Raw genomic sequence first — 18,126 nt, forward strand, 5'->3', positions numbered from 1 at the left:
TATAAATATTCAAACAAAATTGGGCAATGGATCTCAATTTCTCTAAAGAAGATCTACAGAAAGACAGTAAGTATGGTAAATAGGAAAATACAAACCTAAAACACAATGAGATAGCATTTCACACCAAGGTAAATAAGAAAAAGTGCAGGCAAGGAAAAGGGGTATCAACATTTTTGCATTGTTGATGGGAACGTAAAATGCAGCAGGCTCTACAAAAAATATGCCATTCCTCAAAAAGCTAACCAAAGCAACTGCACTACAATTACACAGCAATTTCACTCACTCTAAATACATATCAGAAAGAATTGAAAACAAAGACTCAAATCAATATTTGTATGCCAATATTCCTTATGGCATTATTCACAGTAGTCAAAAAGTGGAGTTCCAAATGTCAATAAACTAATAAGCAAAATGTGCTACCTACATACAACAGGCCATTATTCAGCCTTAAAAAGGAATGAGCTTGGCACTGGTGGCTCACACCTGTAATCCTAACTACTCAGAAGGCTGAGATGTGAAGATTGTGTGTGAAACCAGCCTGGGCAGGAAAGTCCATGAGACTCTTATCTCTAATAAACTATTCAGAAAAAGTCAGATGTGGCACTGTGAACTCAAATGGTAGAGCACTATCCTGGAGCACAAAGAGGCTCAGGGACAATGCCTAGGCCCTGAGTTCAAGCCCCAGGACTGACCAAAAAAAAAGGAATGAAATGGCAAGTGCTACATGAACAAATCTTGAAAACAATATACTAAGTGAAAGACACAATGGAGGGGCTGGGAAGGTGGCTCAGTGGTAGAGCGCATGCGTTGCATGCCAGAGGCCCTGGGTTCGATTCCTCAGCACCACATAAGCAAAAAGAAAAAAGCCGGAAGTGGCACTGTGGCTCAAGTGGTGGAGCACTAGCCTTGAGCTGAAGAGCTGAGGGACAGCGCCCAGGCCCAGAGTTCAGGCCCCACGACTGGACCCCAAAAAAAAAAAATCCAAAGAAGTATTAAATCTGTATGTAGAAATGAGAACACCATTGATGTGTTTAAACAAAACTGCTATAAATACAATTAATAATAATTATATTCCACTACAGATTACTGAGTCATAAAGAGAAAACTGTTTTGATAACTATAAAAATAAGAAAACATTCATGACACAATGAGGGAAACTTGGAATACAAAGTAAATATGTTTTTCAGGTACTATTTTTCAAATGTGGAAAAATCGTTGCAGAAATTATAAACGATCTAAAAGTTGTTAGATTACAAAGCACGTATCTAACTTAACTTGTTTCCTATCTCAAGTGGTTTTCTTTTAGCCCTAAACAAAGCTATTTTCTATGTTAACATTGATCCCATTTGAAATTAAGCTGCTTTAGCATGTGAGCAGATTATGGGTTTTTTTTAGACTTCAGATCTTTTAAATCAAAACTGCATTCTATTTTAATTTTACTCTGTGTGTATGTATGTTGGTACTAGGGCTTGAATGGAGGGACTGGACACTTTCCCTTAGATTTTTTTACTCAAGGCTAGCACTGTAATACTTGAGCCCTTTTTGGTGGTTAACTGAAGAGGGAGAGGAAGAAAGAGGGAGGGAGGGAGGGAGAGGGAGAGGGAGGGTGTGTGTGTAAAACTTCTCCCATAAATATCCCCAAATATATGGGAGATTGTTACCAGAAGAGGGAGAGGTAGGGTGTGTGTGTGTGTAAAACTTCTCCCATAAATATCCCCAAATATATGGGAGATTGTTACCAGAAGAGGGAGAGGGTGTGTGTGTGTGTGTGTGTGTGTGTGTGTGTGTGTGTGTGTGTGTGTGTGTGTGTGTGTGTGTGTGTGTGTGTCTGTGTGTCTGTGTGTCTGTGTGTCTGTGTGTGTGTAAAACTTCTCCCATACATATCCCCAAATATATGGGAGATTGTTACCAGAAGAGGGAGAGGTAGGGTGTGTGTGTGTAAAACTTCTCCCATAAATGTCCCCAAATATATGGGAGATTGTTACCAGAAGAGGGAGAGGTAGGGTGTGTGTGTGTGTGTGTGTGTGTGTGTGTGTGTGTGTGTGTAAAACTTCTCCCATAAATATCCCCAAATATATGGGAGATTGTTACCAGAAGAGGGAGAGGTAGGGTGTGTGTGTGTGTGTGTGTGTGTAAAACTTCTCCCATAAATATCCCCAAATATATGGGAGATTGTTACCAGAAGAGGGAGAGGTAGGTGTGTGTGTGTGTGTGTGTGTGTGTGTGTGTGTGTGTGTGTGTGTGTGTGTGTGTGTGTGTGTGTGTGTGTGTGTGTGTGTGTGTGTGTGTGTGTGTGTGTGTGTGTGTGTGTGTGTGTGTGTGTGTGTGTGTGTGTGTGTGTGTGTGTGTGTGTAAAACTTCTCCCATACATATCCCCAAATATATGGGAGATTGTTACCAGAAGAGGGAGAGGTAGGGTGTGTGTGTGTAAAACTTCTCCCATAAATATCCCCAAATATATGGGAGATTGTTACCAGAAGAGGGAGAGGTAGAGTGAGTGTGTGTGTGTGTGTGTGTGTGTGTGTGTGAAACTTCTCCCATAAATATCCCCAAAAATATGGGAGATTGTTACCAGAATTTGGCTTTACAAGGAAGTTACTTTACTTAATTGTGTTTGTCTGCCTCTGAGATAGAGCTGACTAGAAAAGAAATCCAACAAAATAGGTAGCATTTTCATGGCTGTATATCTTGACGACTCAGAGTACTTACTATATAAGGATATAATGTTGCCTGGAGTACCAGTCCAGTAATTAATATAGTAATAATGTGAGTACCCCTTGAATTGTTTTCTTTTGTCTTACTGTTCTGTATATGATTTGTGAATTACAGAACTATATGAACATTAAACATGAAACAATGTTCATTTGATCAGCAAATGAAGCAAACTGTGTACCATTAATTTTAATGGAAAAAAGTGTTTGATTTTAAGAATTCACCCCCAAGAAATCTTTTGATTTAATGTAAGAGTTTGAAGAACCAAATAACCCACTTTAAGTGTATTGGGGGTGGGGGGGGAGGTGAATTCAATTACCCAAAATCAGAAGGAAATTAAGAAACCATCAGTATTCTTGGGTTGAGAGCTGAGAAGCCCCAGAGATGACCCTGGCTGGCAATCAGCATAAGCCTATAAGGCAACATAATTGACTGAGGGCCCCAGCTGCTGCACTCTGAAATCCATCAGTGGGTTCTCTTCTAACTAGCCCCTCCCAGTAAGTGACAGGGCAAGGCAGGCATCCTAAGACAGCTAAAGCAGGCTGGCCTATTCCTGAGAGATACAGAATTCCTGTGACAGACAACTTTCACTCAAAGATTTCCTGAGGCCTTGGTAAACTTTCTTTAGTATAGCATTGCAATTTAAGGCACTTTTACCTTAAGTTCCTCCTTCCTTTTTCCTCTTTCACTTGGAGTGCAACTCACACCACAGTCTGACAGCTCCCCCCGATCTGCCCCTTTCTTCTTACAAACATTTTATTTAATAAAGTAAGCCCGACTATTTTACTCATTAGTACTGAATCTCCTTTTTCTTTCTTGGGGCCAATATTAGGACTTGAACTCAGGGCCTCATGCTCTCATTTGGCTCTTTCCCCTAAGGATGCTGTTCTACTACTTGAGCCACATATCCACTTCTGGCTTTTTGCTGGTTAGCTGGAGATGAAAAGTCTCTCGAATGTGTCTGCCTGGACTGCCTTCAAACCTTGATCCTCAAATCTCCGCCTCCTGAGCAGCTAGGATTGCAGGCGTGAGCCACCAATGCCTGGCTAGTAGTATATTGTTGGAAGGCACAGTCAAAACCCCAGCAATTCCAAAATATGTACTGAACACTGTGGGGAGAGCTATGAGAAGAAGCATTATGGTGAACATGAGAGTGAACGGGACTCTGTTATTGTCCTCAGAGCACTCCATAATCTACAAGAAAGAGGTCACTTTAAATACTGCTTTAAAGATTTAAAACAATTTAAAAATCAGAAAGTGCTATTAAAATTGAGGTTCGAGGTTACTAAAATATGAGGGATTCAGTCTAGCTTTCAGGGATGTAGTTGCAATAGAAAGGCTTTGTGGAAGAGGTGGCAATTGACATGTACTTTGAACAACATCGTAAGCCTTCAGGCTTTACCCGCCTGTCATTGCAGACAGGACAGTCCACCACCAAAGTCCATGTATTTTGCCATACATGGCTACCCTCACAGTGTAAATCCCTCCTACCACAGTTTCTAGCCCCAGAATACTGTCCATTTCTTAATTTTTCTCCAGGAGGTACTCATCTTCTAGCATTCCGTCTTGTATCTCCATCACACTTAAACTACTAATCAGATACCTGAGAATCTTTTTTGACTCCTCACTGTCCTGCCCATGAATCACTAGCCTACCTCTAAACAGCTCTAAAATGTGTCTGGTGTTTTCTATTTCTACCATCATCCCTTTCACAAATGGCTGCAAAAAAATCTTTCAACTCAGTTTCCTCCCTACAAAGTCTAGCTCTTATTTAATCCATGCTCCACTACCCTTCAAATTTCTCATCTACTAGTACCCTACTTACAAATTGTTCAGTAGCTCCCAAATGCACATAAACTAAAATGCAATAATTTGGTTCACAAGATCTGGCTCCATATCCCCACCTCCAGCTAATGAGAATTAAGATGGACAAGTAACTCAACCTTCCAGCTACCACAAATCCTGGAATTCATTTCTCTTCATCGTTTGCTGCTTAACTCTCAATTCCTTAAAATATCCCTTCTCACCAGGTACAGGATGAGGCTGAGATCTGAGAACAGTTCAAAGCCAGCCAAGGCAAGAAAGTCCATGACATTCTTATATCATGCCAGAAAGGAAGCTGTGGCTCACGTGGTAGAGAGACAGCATTACACAAAAGCTCAGGGATAATAGCCAGGCCCTGAGTTCAAGCCCCAGGACTAGCACCCCACCCCCAAAAGAAAATCCCTTTGAGCTAGAGGCATGGCTCGGTGATGCCTAGCATGCATGAGTATGCATCAGTACCATCCTTACCACCACCACCCCAACATAAATCAATTCTATCAGACCCAATAAGCATGCAAGGATAGTCTCATAGTAACCTTCAGCCCCTTCCTTTATGGTGCAGATTATATTCTCAGTAGCTAGTGCCTTTAACTCTTTCTTTTGGTGCGTGGATAGCTACACAGCTTAGTGGAGCATGTTCTTAGGATGCCTGGGATTTTTTAATGTAGAACACGTTTTCCCCAAATGAAATACTATGTAGAAAGCCAATATACAAAAGAGTGCCTCAATTTAAAGTGAAAAGGGAGGGCTGGGAATGTGGCTTAGTGGTAGAGTGCTTGCCTAGCACGAAGCCCTGGGTTCGATCCCTCAGTACCACAAATGGAAAAAGCCAGAAATGGCACTGAGACTCAAGCCGTAGAGTGCTAGCCTTGAGCAAAAGCAGCTCAGGGACAGTGCCCAGGCCCTGAGCTCAAGCCAGATGTCTGGCAGGAAAAAAAAAGTGGCCGAGGGGAAGGGGGGTATGCAAAGTCATCTGCATCCAACCCCTCTCTCCTAAGAAGGCACTTCTTTGCTAAAGCCTAAGATTCCAAACAATTAGAAAATCATTGTGCTGTACTATACTGCTACTCAAAGGAGGCAAAGGCTGTCTTAGAGCTAAACAGACCATCGTTCAAATCCCAATTTCCTCTTTATTAGTCACTATATCTTGGGCAATTTACCCTTTGAAGATCTTTTCCTCATCTGTAAAAGTGGGATATTACCCTTTGGAAAATGGTGGAACAAAGTATGTATGTGTATGTGTGAACTATACAAATGTATACTACAGTGCCTAAAAACTGGCAAATAGCTAGAACGCAATAAAATACTATCTGCCACATGCCAAGCAGAAAAAAGTGTCAACAATATGAAGTTTTAAGTTCAAGCCTTTACCAGCACAAAAAATAAATACAATAAAATAAGGCAAGCCACAAGCTAGAAGTAAATATTAATAGAATATACATATGACAAAGAATATTTAACCAGCATATACCAAAGACAATTCTCTGCTAACATACTGAGGTGTGGCTTAAATAGTAGCATGCCTGCCCAACAAGTCCAAAACCCTGATTCAAATGCCAGTACCACCAAAAAATAAAAAAATTAATGCTAAAACGATTTTTTAATTCAACTTTTAAATGGACAAATGGTTTTAAGCAGCTATGTCTCAAGGAATATATACAAAAAGCCAATAGCAAATACACATAAGGTCACATTTAGATACCATTACAAACATACCACAATGGCTAAAATTAAAAACTAACACCAAATACTGCCAAGGATGTGGAGCAATTAAGATTTCTCATACATTGTTGGCAGGAATGTAAAATGGTACAACTTCTTTGGGAAAAGATCTGGCAGTTCCATATAAACTAAACAGGCACCAACTCCATGAGCCATTTCTCTTGGTATCTGTGCAAGCATAATAGACATGTTTCCAAAAGACTTGTTTGGATAAGCAAAGTAGTGGCAACTTTAGAGGTATGGCTCAAGTGGTAGAGTGCCTGCTCATAAGTACAAAGCAGAGTCCAATCACCAACACCACAAAAGAAAAAACAGCCCGAAAGTTAAACATCCCAGTCTCTACTCACTGCATAAACTACAGCAAGCATATTCACACAGTGGGGAAAAGGACTGGATTCATTCAAAAAAACAAAACAACAACAACAAAAACCCCACAACTTCAGCAGAGCACTAGTGGTTCATGCCTGTAAAAACCTAGCCATTCAGGAGGCTGAGAGCTGAGAATCATGGGTCAAAGACCCTTATCTCCAATTAACCAGAAAAAAGCTAGAACTGGAGGCATGCTTCAAGTGGCAGAGCACCAACTGTGAGCCAAAAAAGCCAAGCAAGGGTATGAAGCCCTAAGTTTAAGCACCAGTTCACGTGCTCTTGTGTGTGTGAGCGCACACACACACACACACACACACACACACACACACACACACACACACACACACACACACACACACACACACACACACACACACACACACACACACACACACACACACACACACACACAGAGTTTTACTTACTTTTTGGTTATTTTTCAAACAGAATCTAGTTTGACCAGGACCAGTCTTGAATCATGATCCTGCTACCTGTGCCTCTTACTGTGGCTTAGCAGTACAGATTACACCATCTAACTTATTTTTTTAGCAGTACTAGGGTTTGAACCTAATCAGGGCCTAGTACACTCTTCCACTTTGCTTAATTTTGAGATAGCCTCAAATTTATACCTGGGAATGACAGACTGTAATCTTCCTATTTATATTTTGTGCCAACACACTCATCTTAAATTTTTTCCATAGTAAAATGTGGTGGTTGGCTGGGAAGGTGGCTCAGTGGTAGAGAGCTTGCCTTGCATGCATGAGGCCCTGGGTTCAATTCCTCAGCACCACATAAGCAAAGAGAAAAAAAGCTGGAAGTGGTGCTGTGGCTCAAGTGGTAGAGTGCTAGCCTTGAGCTGAAGAGCTGAGGGACAGCACCCAGGCCCAGAGTTCAGACCCCACGACCGGACCCAAAAAAAAAAAAAAGTGGTGGTAAACATCTAGCCACAGGGCTGCTTGTATAACTCAGTGGTACAATGTGCATTCAGCGTCCCTGAAGCCTAGAGTTCAAATCCCCTGTACCAACAGCACCAAATTAATCACCAGACAAAAATATACTAACATGAAAGGCAATTTTTTTTTTCTATTCCATCCGCAGCTGTAGTAGAGAATACATTCAAGGGGTTTGGGAAGTACTCATCACTTGTAACAAGTATATTTGGTTAAAACATTCTTACTGTTATTTCTAAAACTTCTCTTCCAATTCAGGATTACAGTCTTCCCTCTACTATAATACATACCATAATCCTTGTGGAGTTCACCATCATCCATTTATATAACCTGCTGTTCAATACACCAACTTCAGGTCTCCTGTATCTTTCAGCTCTGATATCTTAAAACGCTAAAATACAATCAATGTCATCTCTACTCACAAATTCCAAACTGCATCACTGTTTAAACTCCTTACTGTAGCAGGAGTAGGGAAATTTTTTTCTGACAAAGGCCATTTGGGTATAACATCATTCACAGGCCATACAAAATTATCAATACAGGGCTGGGAAGGTGGCTCTCAGAGGTAGAGCGCTTGCCTTGCACACCTGAGGCCCTGGGTTCGATTCCTCAGCACCACATAAACAAAAAGAAAAAAGCCAGAAGTGGCACTGTGTCTCAAGTAGTAGAGAGCTAGCCTTGAGCTGAAGAGCTGAGAGACAGCGCCCAGGCCCAGAGTTCAGGCCCCATGACCGGACCCCCCCCCCCCAATACAGGCAGACAGCCACTGGCTGCCCACAAAAAGCATCAGAAGAATACATGTGCCCCTTATGTATGGAATGATTTGGCGGGGGGGGGGGGGGGGGCTTTATAGGGTCACCAGGCCAATATCTTCCACTCCTAAGTCTTGCCTTTAATTTTACCATAAAAAAGAGGCTACCAAGTATACATTTTCGTTTTCTGTTTTTTTTGTTTTTGTGAGGGGTTTTGTTTGTTTGTTTTATTTTGTTACTGCCAGTCCTGGGGCTTGAACTCAGAAACTGGGCTCTGTTCCTGAGACTCTCTGTGCTCAAGACTAGCATTCTACCACTTGAGCCACAGTACCACTTCTGGCATTTTCTGTTTATGTGATACTGAGGAACTGAACCCAGGGTTTCATGAATGCGAGGCAAGCACTCCACCACTAAGCCACATTCCCAGCCCAAACACAAATTTTCTATCCCTGAAACACCAAGCCCATTTGTATTTCTTTAACTCCTGTCTCAGAAGAAAGTCTGTCACCATCCCTGCCAGAGGTAGCACACTATGGTGTTTAAAAATGCAGACTCGGCTGGGGTGTAAAAAAAATAAAATAAAATAAAAAATAAAAATGCAGACTCTCTAACAAAATTACTTGGGAAAATTAGCCTTTCCAAATCTCAGTTTTCTCCTTCCATTCAATGGAAGCAAAAATAGTATCCTGGCTCAGAATTTCAAACGTAAGCTCATCTGGATCCACTGACATTTAAAAAAAAAAAAAAAGCATCCTATGAGAATCAAGTGGGATCACACGTGAAACATTTAATAGCATCTAACAAACATTGCAATTGATAGATTCCATTGATAGACTCAACTCCTTCAGCACCTTCCCAGAATCTCTACCTGCCCCCAAAGGATCTTAAAAAATTTCTGCTACCTTGAAATCAACAAAACTGTCTTTGCCAACCTTAAATAACCCCTTATTTGCCTATACAACGTATCTTTCCCCTTCATTTTCAAGTTTCTAGGGGAAAAATAACCTAGAAAATAAAATGGGCCTTAATGTTCATATTGTTTTCATGTTTGCCCATCTTCTAACTTGCCCCATTATGTATGGAATGATTTGGGGGTCTCTGACATAAGTAAACAATGGCCCCTTAGCTGTCAAATCCAACACTTTTCAGGTACTTTGATTTTTCTGTAGGCAATATGGTAGACTCATTTTGAAGTTCACTCCTCTCTCAGCTTCTCAAACACAGGGTCTCTCTTTCCTATCCCCCTCTCTCAGCTCTGACACCAGCCCCATTTCAATTTTAATCATTTCAGTGAGTTCTTTAACATCTTGATTGAGATATAACTGATATAACAGATATAATAAACTGCATATATCTAGCCTTTTTGGGTTTGGTTTTTTTTTTTGTTCGTTTGTTTGACAGTCCTGGGGTTTGAACCCAGGGCCTAGGCACTGTCCCTGAGTCTCTCTGGGCTCAAGGCTCTACCACTTGAGCCACAGTGCCACTTCTGGCTTTTTCTGCTTATGTGGTAATGAGGAATTGAACCCAGGGCTGCATGCATGCTAGGCAAGCACTCTACCACTAAGCCACATTCCCAGGCCCTAAAATGCATATATCTAAGCAATATAATCCAAAAACTTTTAGTGTCTGTAGGCAACCTTAAAACCCTCATACAATCAAGGAAGTGAACAGAAAATAAAAGCATCTCTAGCCAAGTGCCAGTGGCTCACAGTTCAGTTTAGCCAGACCATGCAGGCCAGTCCTGACACTCTAATCTCCAATTAAACCGAAACAGCTGAAACTACAGCTATAGGTCAAATGTTAAGAGCAATAGCCTTTTTTTTTTTTTTTGGTCGGTCGTGGGGCTTGAACTCTGAGCCTGGGCACTGTCCCTCAGCTCTTCAGCTCAAGGCGAGCGCTCTACTGCTTGAACCACAGCGCCACTTTTGGTTTTCTAGTAGTTTATTGGAGATAAAGAGTCTCACAGACTTTCCTGCCCGGGCTGGCTTTGAACCATGATCTTCAGAGCTCAGCCTCCTGAGTAGCTAGGATTACAGGCATGCGCCACCAGCGCCCGGCCAAGAGCAATAGCCTTAAGAACAAAAACTCAGGGACAGCACGCAGGACTGGCAAATACACATAAAAAGGAAATCTTTAAAAAAGTAAAGCACCAGTTGGTCACAACTGTAATCCTAACCATTTAGGAGGCTGAGAATGGGAAAATGGAGGTTTGAGGTTAGCCTAAGATAGAAAAAGTTTGTAAGACCCCTTTTCAACCCATAGCTAGGCATGGTGGTATGTGCTTATCATCCAAAACTACAAGTGAGACTAAGATTGGGAGGATTGTAGTTCCATGCCAGCAAGGGGAGAAAGGTCTGAGAACCTCCATCTCAACAGAAAAGTTGGGTATAGTAGCATGTGCCTATCATCCCAGCAACAATAAATAGGCAGATCAAAGTCCAGAGATACTCTAGGCAAGAAGCAAGACAAAGGCGGGCATGGGTGTCTCCTGCCTGTAATCCTAGCTACTCAGGAGGCTGAGATCTGAGGTTCACGATTCAAAGCCAGCCCGGGCAGGAAAGTCCATGAGACCCTATCTCCAATAAACCACCAGAAAACTGGAAGTGGTGCTATGGCTCAAGTGGTAGAGTGCTTGCCTTGAGCTGAAGAGCTGAGGGACAGAGCCCAGGCCCAGAGTTCAAGCCCAATGACTGACAAAAAAGGAGGAGGAGGAGGAGGAGGAGGACGAGGGGGAGGAAGAGGGGGAGGAGGGGGAGGGGGAGGGGAAGGGGGAGGAGGAGGAGGAGGAGGAGGAGAGGAAGGAGAAGGAGGAGGAGGAGGAGGAGGAGGAGGAGGAGGAGGAGGAGGAGGAGGAGGAGAAGAAGGAGAAGAAGGAGAAGAAGGAGAAGGAGAAGAAGGAGAAGAAGGAGAAGAAGAAGAAGGAGAAGGAGAAGAAGGAGAAGGAGAAGGAGAAGAAGAAGAAGAAGGAGAAGGAGAAGAAGGAGAAGGAGAAGGAGAAGAAGGAGAAGGAGGAGGAGGAGGAGGAGGAGGAAGAGGAGGAGGAGGAGGAGGAGGAGGAGGAGGAGGAGGAGGAGGAGGAGGGAGAAGGAGGAGGAGGAGGGAGAAGGAGAAGGAGGAGGGAGAAGGAGAAGGAGAAGAAGGAGAAGAAGGAGAAGAAGGAGAAGAAGAAGCAGCAGCAGCAAGACTATCTCAAAAATAACCATCACATTGGACCTAAAATAAATCATGCTAAGCAAGGTAAACAAAGCTCAGAGGGAAAAACAGTACATGTTTTCTCTCATATGTGAACACTAGATCTAAAATATAACTGCATATGATAACCTATAAAGGATTCAAGGCATCCACAGTCAGAGCAGGAGCCCAAAGGTGTAACTTCTCTGAACATTTAAAATACTATTTATTGAGACAAACTTCAAAAAATGGAAACATGGGTTTGTTGTTATTACTGGTGATGGTGGTGGTGGTGGTGTTTTTGTTTTGAGGTTTTTTTCCTAGGGGAAATATGGGGGAGGAGGAAACTCAGAAAGGGAGGGAGGAAAAGCAAATGCCATCATACTATTTGGTATATACTATATGGAAATGACCTATGTAACTTGTGGGCAGGGATGGGAGGGGGAACTGGGGAAAGTAAAGAAAGGGGTAACATTGTCCAAAAAAAAGGAATGTACTCATTATTTGACATGAAATGGTAGCCCCTCTGTACAATACCTTAATAAATTTTTAAATATTTGAAAAAAATTTTTTCACACACACACACACACACAGACACACAAAATCACAAATAAAAGAGCTGGAGGTGTGGCTCAGTGGTAGCAAGCAGGAGGCTAAGTTTAAGCCCCAGAAATATCACAAATAGAATTATACAATATATGCTCTTGCTTTGTTTGATTTTTCAGCTGAATTTTAGGTTCAACCATACTGCCATGTTTATAAGTAGTTCATTCCTCTTCATTCTGCTGAATAACAACATCACAATTTATTGACTAATATTCAAGGAAACAAATTTGATGGACGTTTGGATTGTTTCTAGATTTCTGTTGAGTAAGAGCTCATTCACACTGCATGCTCATTGGCATACAAGTCTCACTACAGATAAAGACTTCGTCTATACTTATAGCTCTACTTACACACTTCTAAATCTGTTCCATCAGATATCAAAAACAACTGCCAGTTGGAGGAGACTGGGCAACCCCAAAGCACTTTTAAAGGGATATCCAAAAATTATCTCATTAAGACATCCTACCTCAAAGGCCTCTCCTAATGCAGGCAAGAGTCACAGAGCTAAGGAAAAATTAGGGAAGAAGGGTCCAAGGGAGGATGAAGATGTTGAAGGGATGACAAAGATCAAGTTTATGTAAACTGCTTTGTTAAATAGCAAGAAAAAAAAAATTCAGTACCTGACCTAAAATTCAAAGTGAAGGAAGAAGTGGCTTGGGAAGTATGGGTGAGAATGCTGACCAGGGCAACGTGGATCAAGATGCAGTTTTCATAAACTGCTTGTTGCATGACAACTCCTTTGTACAACTAAAGATAATTAAAACATTCCCAAAAGGGGCGGTGGCCCTCTTTCTACAACTCTCTATCCTGATTAAAATGAATTCTGGGTCTCCCTTCATCTGCTCTTTACGTTTTTTTTATTTATTTTTGGGGGTGGTCTGGTCACAGGGCCTGAACTCTGGGCCTGGGCGCTGTCCCTCAGCTCTTCAGCTTAAGGCTAGCGCTCTACCACATGAGCCACAGCGCCACTTCTGGCTTTTTTCTTTTTTGCTTATGTGGTGCTGAGGAATCGAACCCAGGGCCTCATGCATGCAAGGCAAGCGCTCTACCACTGAGCCACCTTCCCAGCCCCTCTTTACATTTTTCATTGGCACTCAGGTCTCAGGTAAACCTCAGAGTAACTGAGTAAGTCCAGAATACAATGAAAATGTCCTTTTCTCTACCTGCCTAATTTTCCCAATTTGAATGTTTCTAGTACATGAGAAAGCATGTACAAAAAGAACCTGAAAGACTCTCCCTAGTAACCCAGAGAGGTAGTAAATCCTGCCAATTATCCTTTTTAAACATTTATCAAACAAGCCAGCCCCACATCCTAATTCAAATACATGTCCCCTCTTAGCTGCACAAGTAAACTAGCTTTCCAACGTTTCTCCCTACTTCATGTCTCTTTCTTCTCTAATCCATTTCCATTTTCAGGTCAAAGTGAATTTTCTAAAATTCCAATCTGATATTACTTTCCTATTTCAAAATCCATGGCTTTATTTCTTCAAAATAAAATTCAAGTCCTTACGCTGGGCACCTAGTAGCTTACACCTGTAAATCCTGGCTGCTCAGCGGGCTGAGACAGGAGGATAGCAGTTCAAAGCCAGCCCAGGGAAGGAAAGTCTGTACAATGCTCATTTCCAATTAACCACCAAAAAGCTGGAAGTAAAGCTGTGTCTCAAGTGGTAGAGTGCTAGCCTTGAGCAAAAATGTTTAAAAGGACAGCACTGAGGCCCTTAGGTTCAAGCCCTGGGACTGGCATGAGAACACATGTGAACACATACACACGCAGCACTCAAACACACGCAAGAAAACCCTCAAACCCCTTAGCTCAATGTACAAAATTTGTCTGTAAACCAGTTATCTCTCCAAGCCAGTGCACCACCACACATCACATTCTAGTCTCTTATTATGTCATTTGCTCTTTTATTTTAGTGCCAAGGGCAATACTTGTTGAGGTAGGCATGATGTATTTGTGTGATAAGATAGATCTTCAACTGATAGATGAAGTCAGAGATAGTGGAACATTCTGAATATATACAGGAGATCAACAATCTCCATAAACTGCATGCTAAAAACTGTACACTTTATCTTACACTAAGTTAAAAAAAAATCAGTCATTCTGAACAAAAGTGTGATGTGTTCGTCAGTGGTAGTGGCTAGTGATGAGCAGTGGATTCAGTTAAGAGACAATTGCATTAACCGTTAGAAGGGATTCAGAACAGGTGGTAGGACTTGAGGACAGATTAGAAAAGTATGTCAAAGGTGAATGATCCTGAATGTGGACAGTAATGCAGAAGTCAGAGGGGACTCCAAAGTTTTGAACCTAAAAAAATACTAAAGCTGACCAGGCGCCAGTGGCTCACGCCTGTAATCCTAGCTACTCAGGAGCCTGAGCTCTGAGGACCATTGTTCAAAGCCAGCCCAGGCAGGAAAGTCCATGAGACTCTTATCTCCAATTTACCACCAGAAAATCCAAAGAGGTGCTGTGGCTCAAGTGGTAGAGCGCTCACCTTCAGCTAAAGAGCTCAGGGACAGTGCGCAGACCCCAAGAGTTCAAGCTCTACGACCAACAAAATGAAAAAAAGAAAGGAAGGGAGGGAGGGAGAGAGAGAGAGAGAAAGAAAACACTAACGCTATGAATGGAGAAACTTTAAAACTGGTTGGTAGAAGGACAGATGTGAAAGTTTTAGTTTAGGTATTCCCTTACCCATTTATTCAATAGGTGTCAGGCACTGCATACAAGAGAAATAAAATGAAGGTTCTCAAGAAGCAACCAATCTAAGTGGGAAAAGGGAGGAACAGACAAGAAAACTGAAACTTAAAAATTCACAGCTACAAGTTAGGATAGGGTGCTAGAAGAAATCAAAGGAGTACTATCTAACTCAGCCCTAAGAGCTGAGAAAAGTTCTGAGTTGGGTTAATCCCAAAGGATAAACAGGCCAGGCAAAGAAGGGCATTCCAGGTGAAAGGAACAGCATGTCAAAAGAGCCTCAGGTACAAGAACACAAGTCAGCCATTCTACAAACAGTCTAATAATAAGTCTGAAGAATGAGTTCAAGATGCAGCAATCTCCACATGAAACACCCAGCAGGCAAGTGAAAGCACAAGTTCTGAGACATGAAATGTATGTCCGATGGTGTCTTAGTTGTCTTACAATCCCAGTTGGTGGATAGTTAAATAAGTAAAGGATCTTACATATCAGACTGACTGCACCTTAGACTCCTCCCATTACTTTTGCAAAAGAATAGAAAGAAACATTGAGATTGTATAAATAAACAAACACTAAGGTGACCGTGGTAAGCTGGAGATAAATGTCCTGTCTATTGAGGGGCAGCCATTACACAACTCCAGTAAGTTCACTATCTTGCCTGATATAAGCCCTAAGTGGAGAGATTTCCCTAATCTGAAGATTCAGATTTTATGTCTGTCCCATTTTTTAATATTGGTAATTGCACTTTAAAAAAAAAAAAACCAAAATGTCAAACAAAAACGAGCACGTGTGGACAGATTTCAGTAAGGGCCACCCCGTAAGTCTGCCAATCCCTAATATGCTTTTGCCAATACTTTTAAAGGATTCTCTACTGGTATCTTGGTGGTTCTCTTGGGATAGGAGCTGCCTGCTTCTAAGCAAAATAGCCCCAAACTGGTAATGAGGTTTTAGGAGTTTTGGTTTTGTTTTGTTTTTTTAACTTTTCCCCTTGTCCTAGAGCAAGGTACCATCTTCAAGCATCAGATACACTACCCTGCTTCTACGACAAGCTAGTAAGCAAGCTCGCAGGTAACGCAAACATGAACTGATGCAGTGAAGCCTGGTGATATAGAAAGAATACAAACTATATGGCATCTCTTCCATTTTCTTAGAAAACATTGCAGATGTTTGTGATTAGTGAGCCCCTTTCAGAGAGCAAAAAGTAACTCGCATCTGAAATATTCACGGCAGATTCTGCAAACAAATCCGTTTCTACTGTAAGACCAAGAGGCTTTTCTTCCCCCCCCCCCCGCCCCCTCCCTAGTTAATGAAGAGAATGGAGAGTCATTAGAGAGGGCGGGCAGAGCAGAGCAAAGCAAAGCAGGCCAGCCAGGTCCTGCTGGCAGGCAGGCAAGCTCGCAATTACTTAGTGCAAGCATCATGGCCAGAGCATTCAAGAGCCAGTAAAACGAGCGCACTGGACACCTAAAACGGGAGGGTGACAGCAGCTCCGCGAGACCGACGAGGCGGAAAAGTGACCTGCTTTGACCTCCATTGAAAACTGAGGCTCCTCCAACTGCCGCCCGCGAATCCAGGGGCAGGGCTTGAACCTCCCCGTGGCTGGATTCCACCGACCAACTCCGCCAGGCTTTCGGCGGCCTGCGCCCCCGTGCCCCGTCCCCGCCCCGGGGTACATGTCAGCCCCGGGGAGCCGGGCAGGGTCGGCGTGCGCGGTCCTCGCGGTGGGGAGCAGGCCGGCCCGGCGCGCCCCGCCTCCCCAGCCCGCGGCCGGCCCCGGCCCCGGCCCCGGCCCCGGCCCGGGCGCCCGCGCACAGGGGCGGCCTCGGGGAAGCGGGGCTCCGCGCGCGCCTCACCTTTTTCAGCGCCGGCACCAGGAGGCCCCGCCACTTGGGCGCGTTCTCCTCGCTGAAGAACTCGTAGGGCAGCGGCGGCGCCTGCATGGTGCCCCCGGGGCGCCTCCGGGCGGGGAGAGGGACGGCGGCGGCGGCGGCGGCCGGGCCCGGGAACCGCGAGAGGGCGAGCTCGCAGCGCGGAACAGGGCCGCGGCCCCACCGGAGGGCCCGGCCCCCTCGGGGCGCCGCGCGGCCGGACTAGCCCCGGCGAGGCGACCGCGGGGCGAGACCCGCACCCGGCTCTCCTCCCGACACGGGCACCGACCTCGGACAGCCGACGCAGCCCGGCGGCGGCGGTGGCGGCATCCCGCACCACCGCCCCGGGGCAGGCCCCTTCCCCGCCCCTCCCCGGCCCGCCGGCGCCGCCCCGGGCCGCCCTCCGCTCCGCCGGGGCTGCGCTCCCGGGCCGGGCCTGGCCCGCTGAGGAGCGGTCGGCTGAGGGAGGGCGTGCGGGAGGGCGCTCCGGCCGCTCGGCCCGTGGGGACTCCGGAGCGCGGGAGCCTCCGGGCGGGACGGGGCCGGGCCGGGGTCTCAGGGGGAGGGAAGGGCTCGAGGTCGAGATCGGGGAGGGGGGGGGCGGGAATCGGGCTGCCCGGAGCTGCCGCCGCGGCCGCCGCCGACGCCGGTGTAGCGCCGGAGCTTCCTACTAGCGAACTGAACCTGCGCGCTACTGAGCATGCGCGGCCGGGCCGGGCCGGTTCGCTCCGGGTTTTCCGGCTCCCCGGGAAGGAGGAGGGACGCGGCCCGGAGGGAGCGCGCGCGCGGCCGGGCCGGGGCCGTGCTCCCCGGGGCTGCGCTCCCGGGGGCTGCGGATGGGAGGAGGGCTGGAGACCCCCGCGGGCGAGCCCCGGCACCGTGGGGCCTGTGCGTGTGGGAGGAGGAGGGGCGAGCCACCGTCAAGGAGTCGCCATTGTGTGGTTGGGCCGACCGGGATCTCTGGTCTTGAGGGGCCTGGGCCTGGCGTTTCGGAGTGTGTGCGTGCGTGCGTGCGTGTGTGCGCGCGTGAGGATGCGCGCGCGTGTGTGTACTTTGTCCCCGAACACCACGCTAAGGAAGGCTCGGAGCGGGCTGCGTATACTAACCACACTGCCCCGCCTCCGAAACCCAAGTGCTCGGTGTTGGTCCGGGCGCGGGAGGGGGGGGGGGGGGACGGCTGCGCTCCCGCCGGCCTCGGGCCCGGGCGCGCCCTGCGGGGCTCAGACCGGCCAAGCCCACTTCAGAAAGGAATTCCACGGAGCATTTTCCGCCCGTGGAGGTTGAACGCCGCTGCTGCAGTTCCCGGATCCCAGAGCATTTCACGCCCGCACTTAGTATATCCTGTTTGATATCTCGTGGCTTTCGATGATAGATAATAAGCTTCTGGAAAGCAGATCTGTTTCACCAGTGGCTCTAGACGGAATAAGCACTTTAGTGTTTGTGAAATGTTAAAGAAG

General features: G+C 45.3%; 1 protein-coding gene across 2 annotated transcripts in view; it reads right to left on the minus strand.

Annotated features, from left to right (window-relative positions):
- The window catches only part of Sos1 (SOS Ras/Rac guanine nucleotide exchange factor 1), a 110,874-nt gene extending 93,938 nt beyond the window's left edge, over positions 1 to 16,936 (minus strand). For both annotated transcript variants that reach the window (XM_070025425.1, XM_070025424.1), the window contains exon 1: positions 16,655 to 16,936. In XM_070025425.1, the coding sequence (XP_069881526.1) occupies positions 16,655 to 16,741 (87 nt within the window). In that variant the 5' untranslated portion in view covers positions 16,742 to 16,936. The remainder of the gene's footprint in view (positions 1 to 16,654) is intronic.
- Positions 16,937 to 18,126: the final 1,190 nt, after the last annotated feature.

The sequence above is a fragment of the Dipodomys merriami genome, unplaced genomic scaffold (genome assembly GCF_024711535.1).
Source record: "Dipodomys merriami isolate MVZ:Mamm:240054 unplaced genomic scaffold, mDipMer1.0.p SCAF_17, whole genome shotgun sequence".
Lineage (NCBI taxonomy): Eukaryota > Metazoa > Chordata > Mammalia > Rodentia > Heteromyidae > Dipodomys > Dipodomys merriami.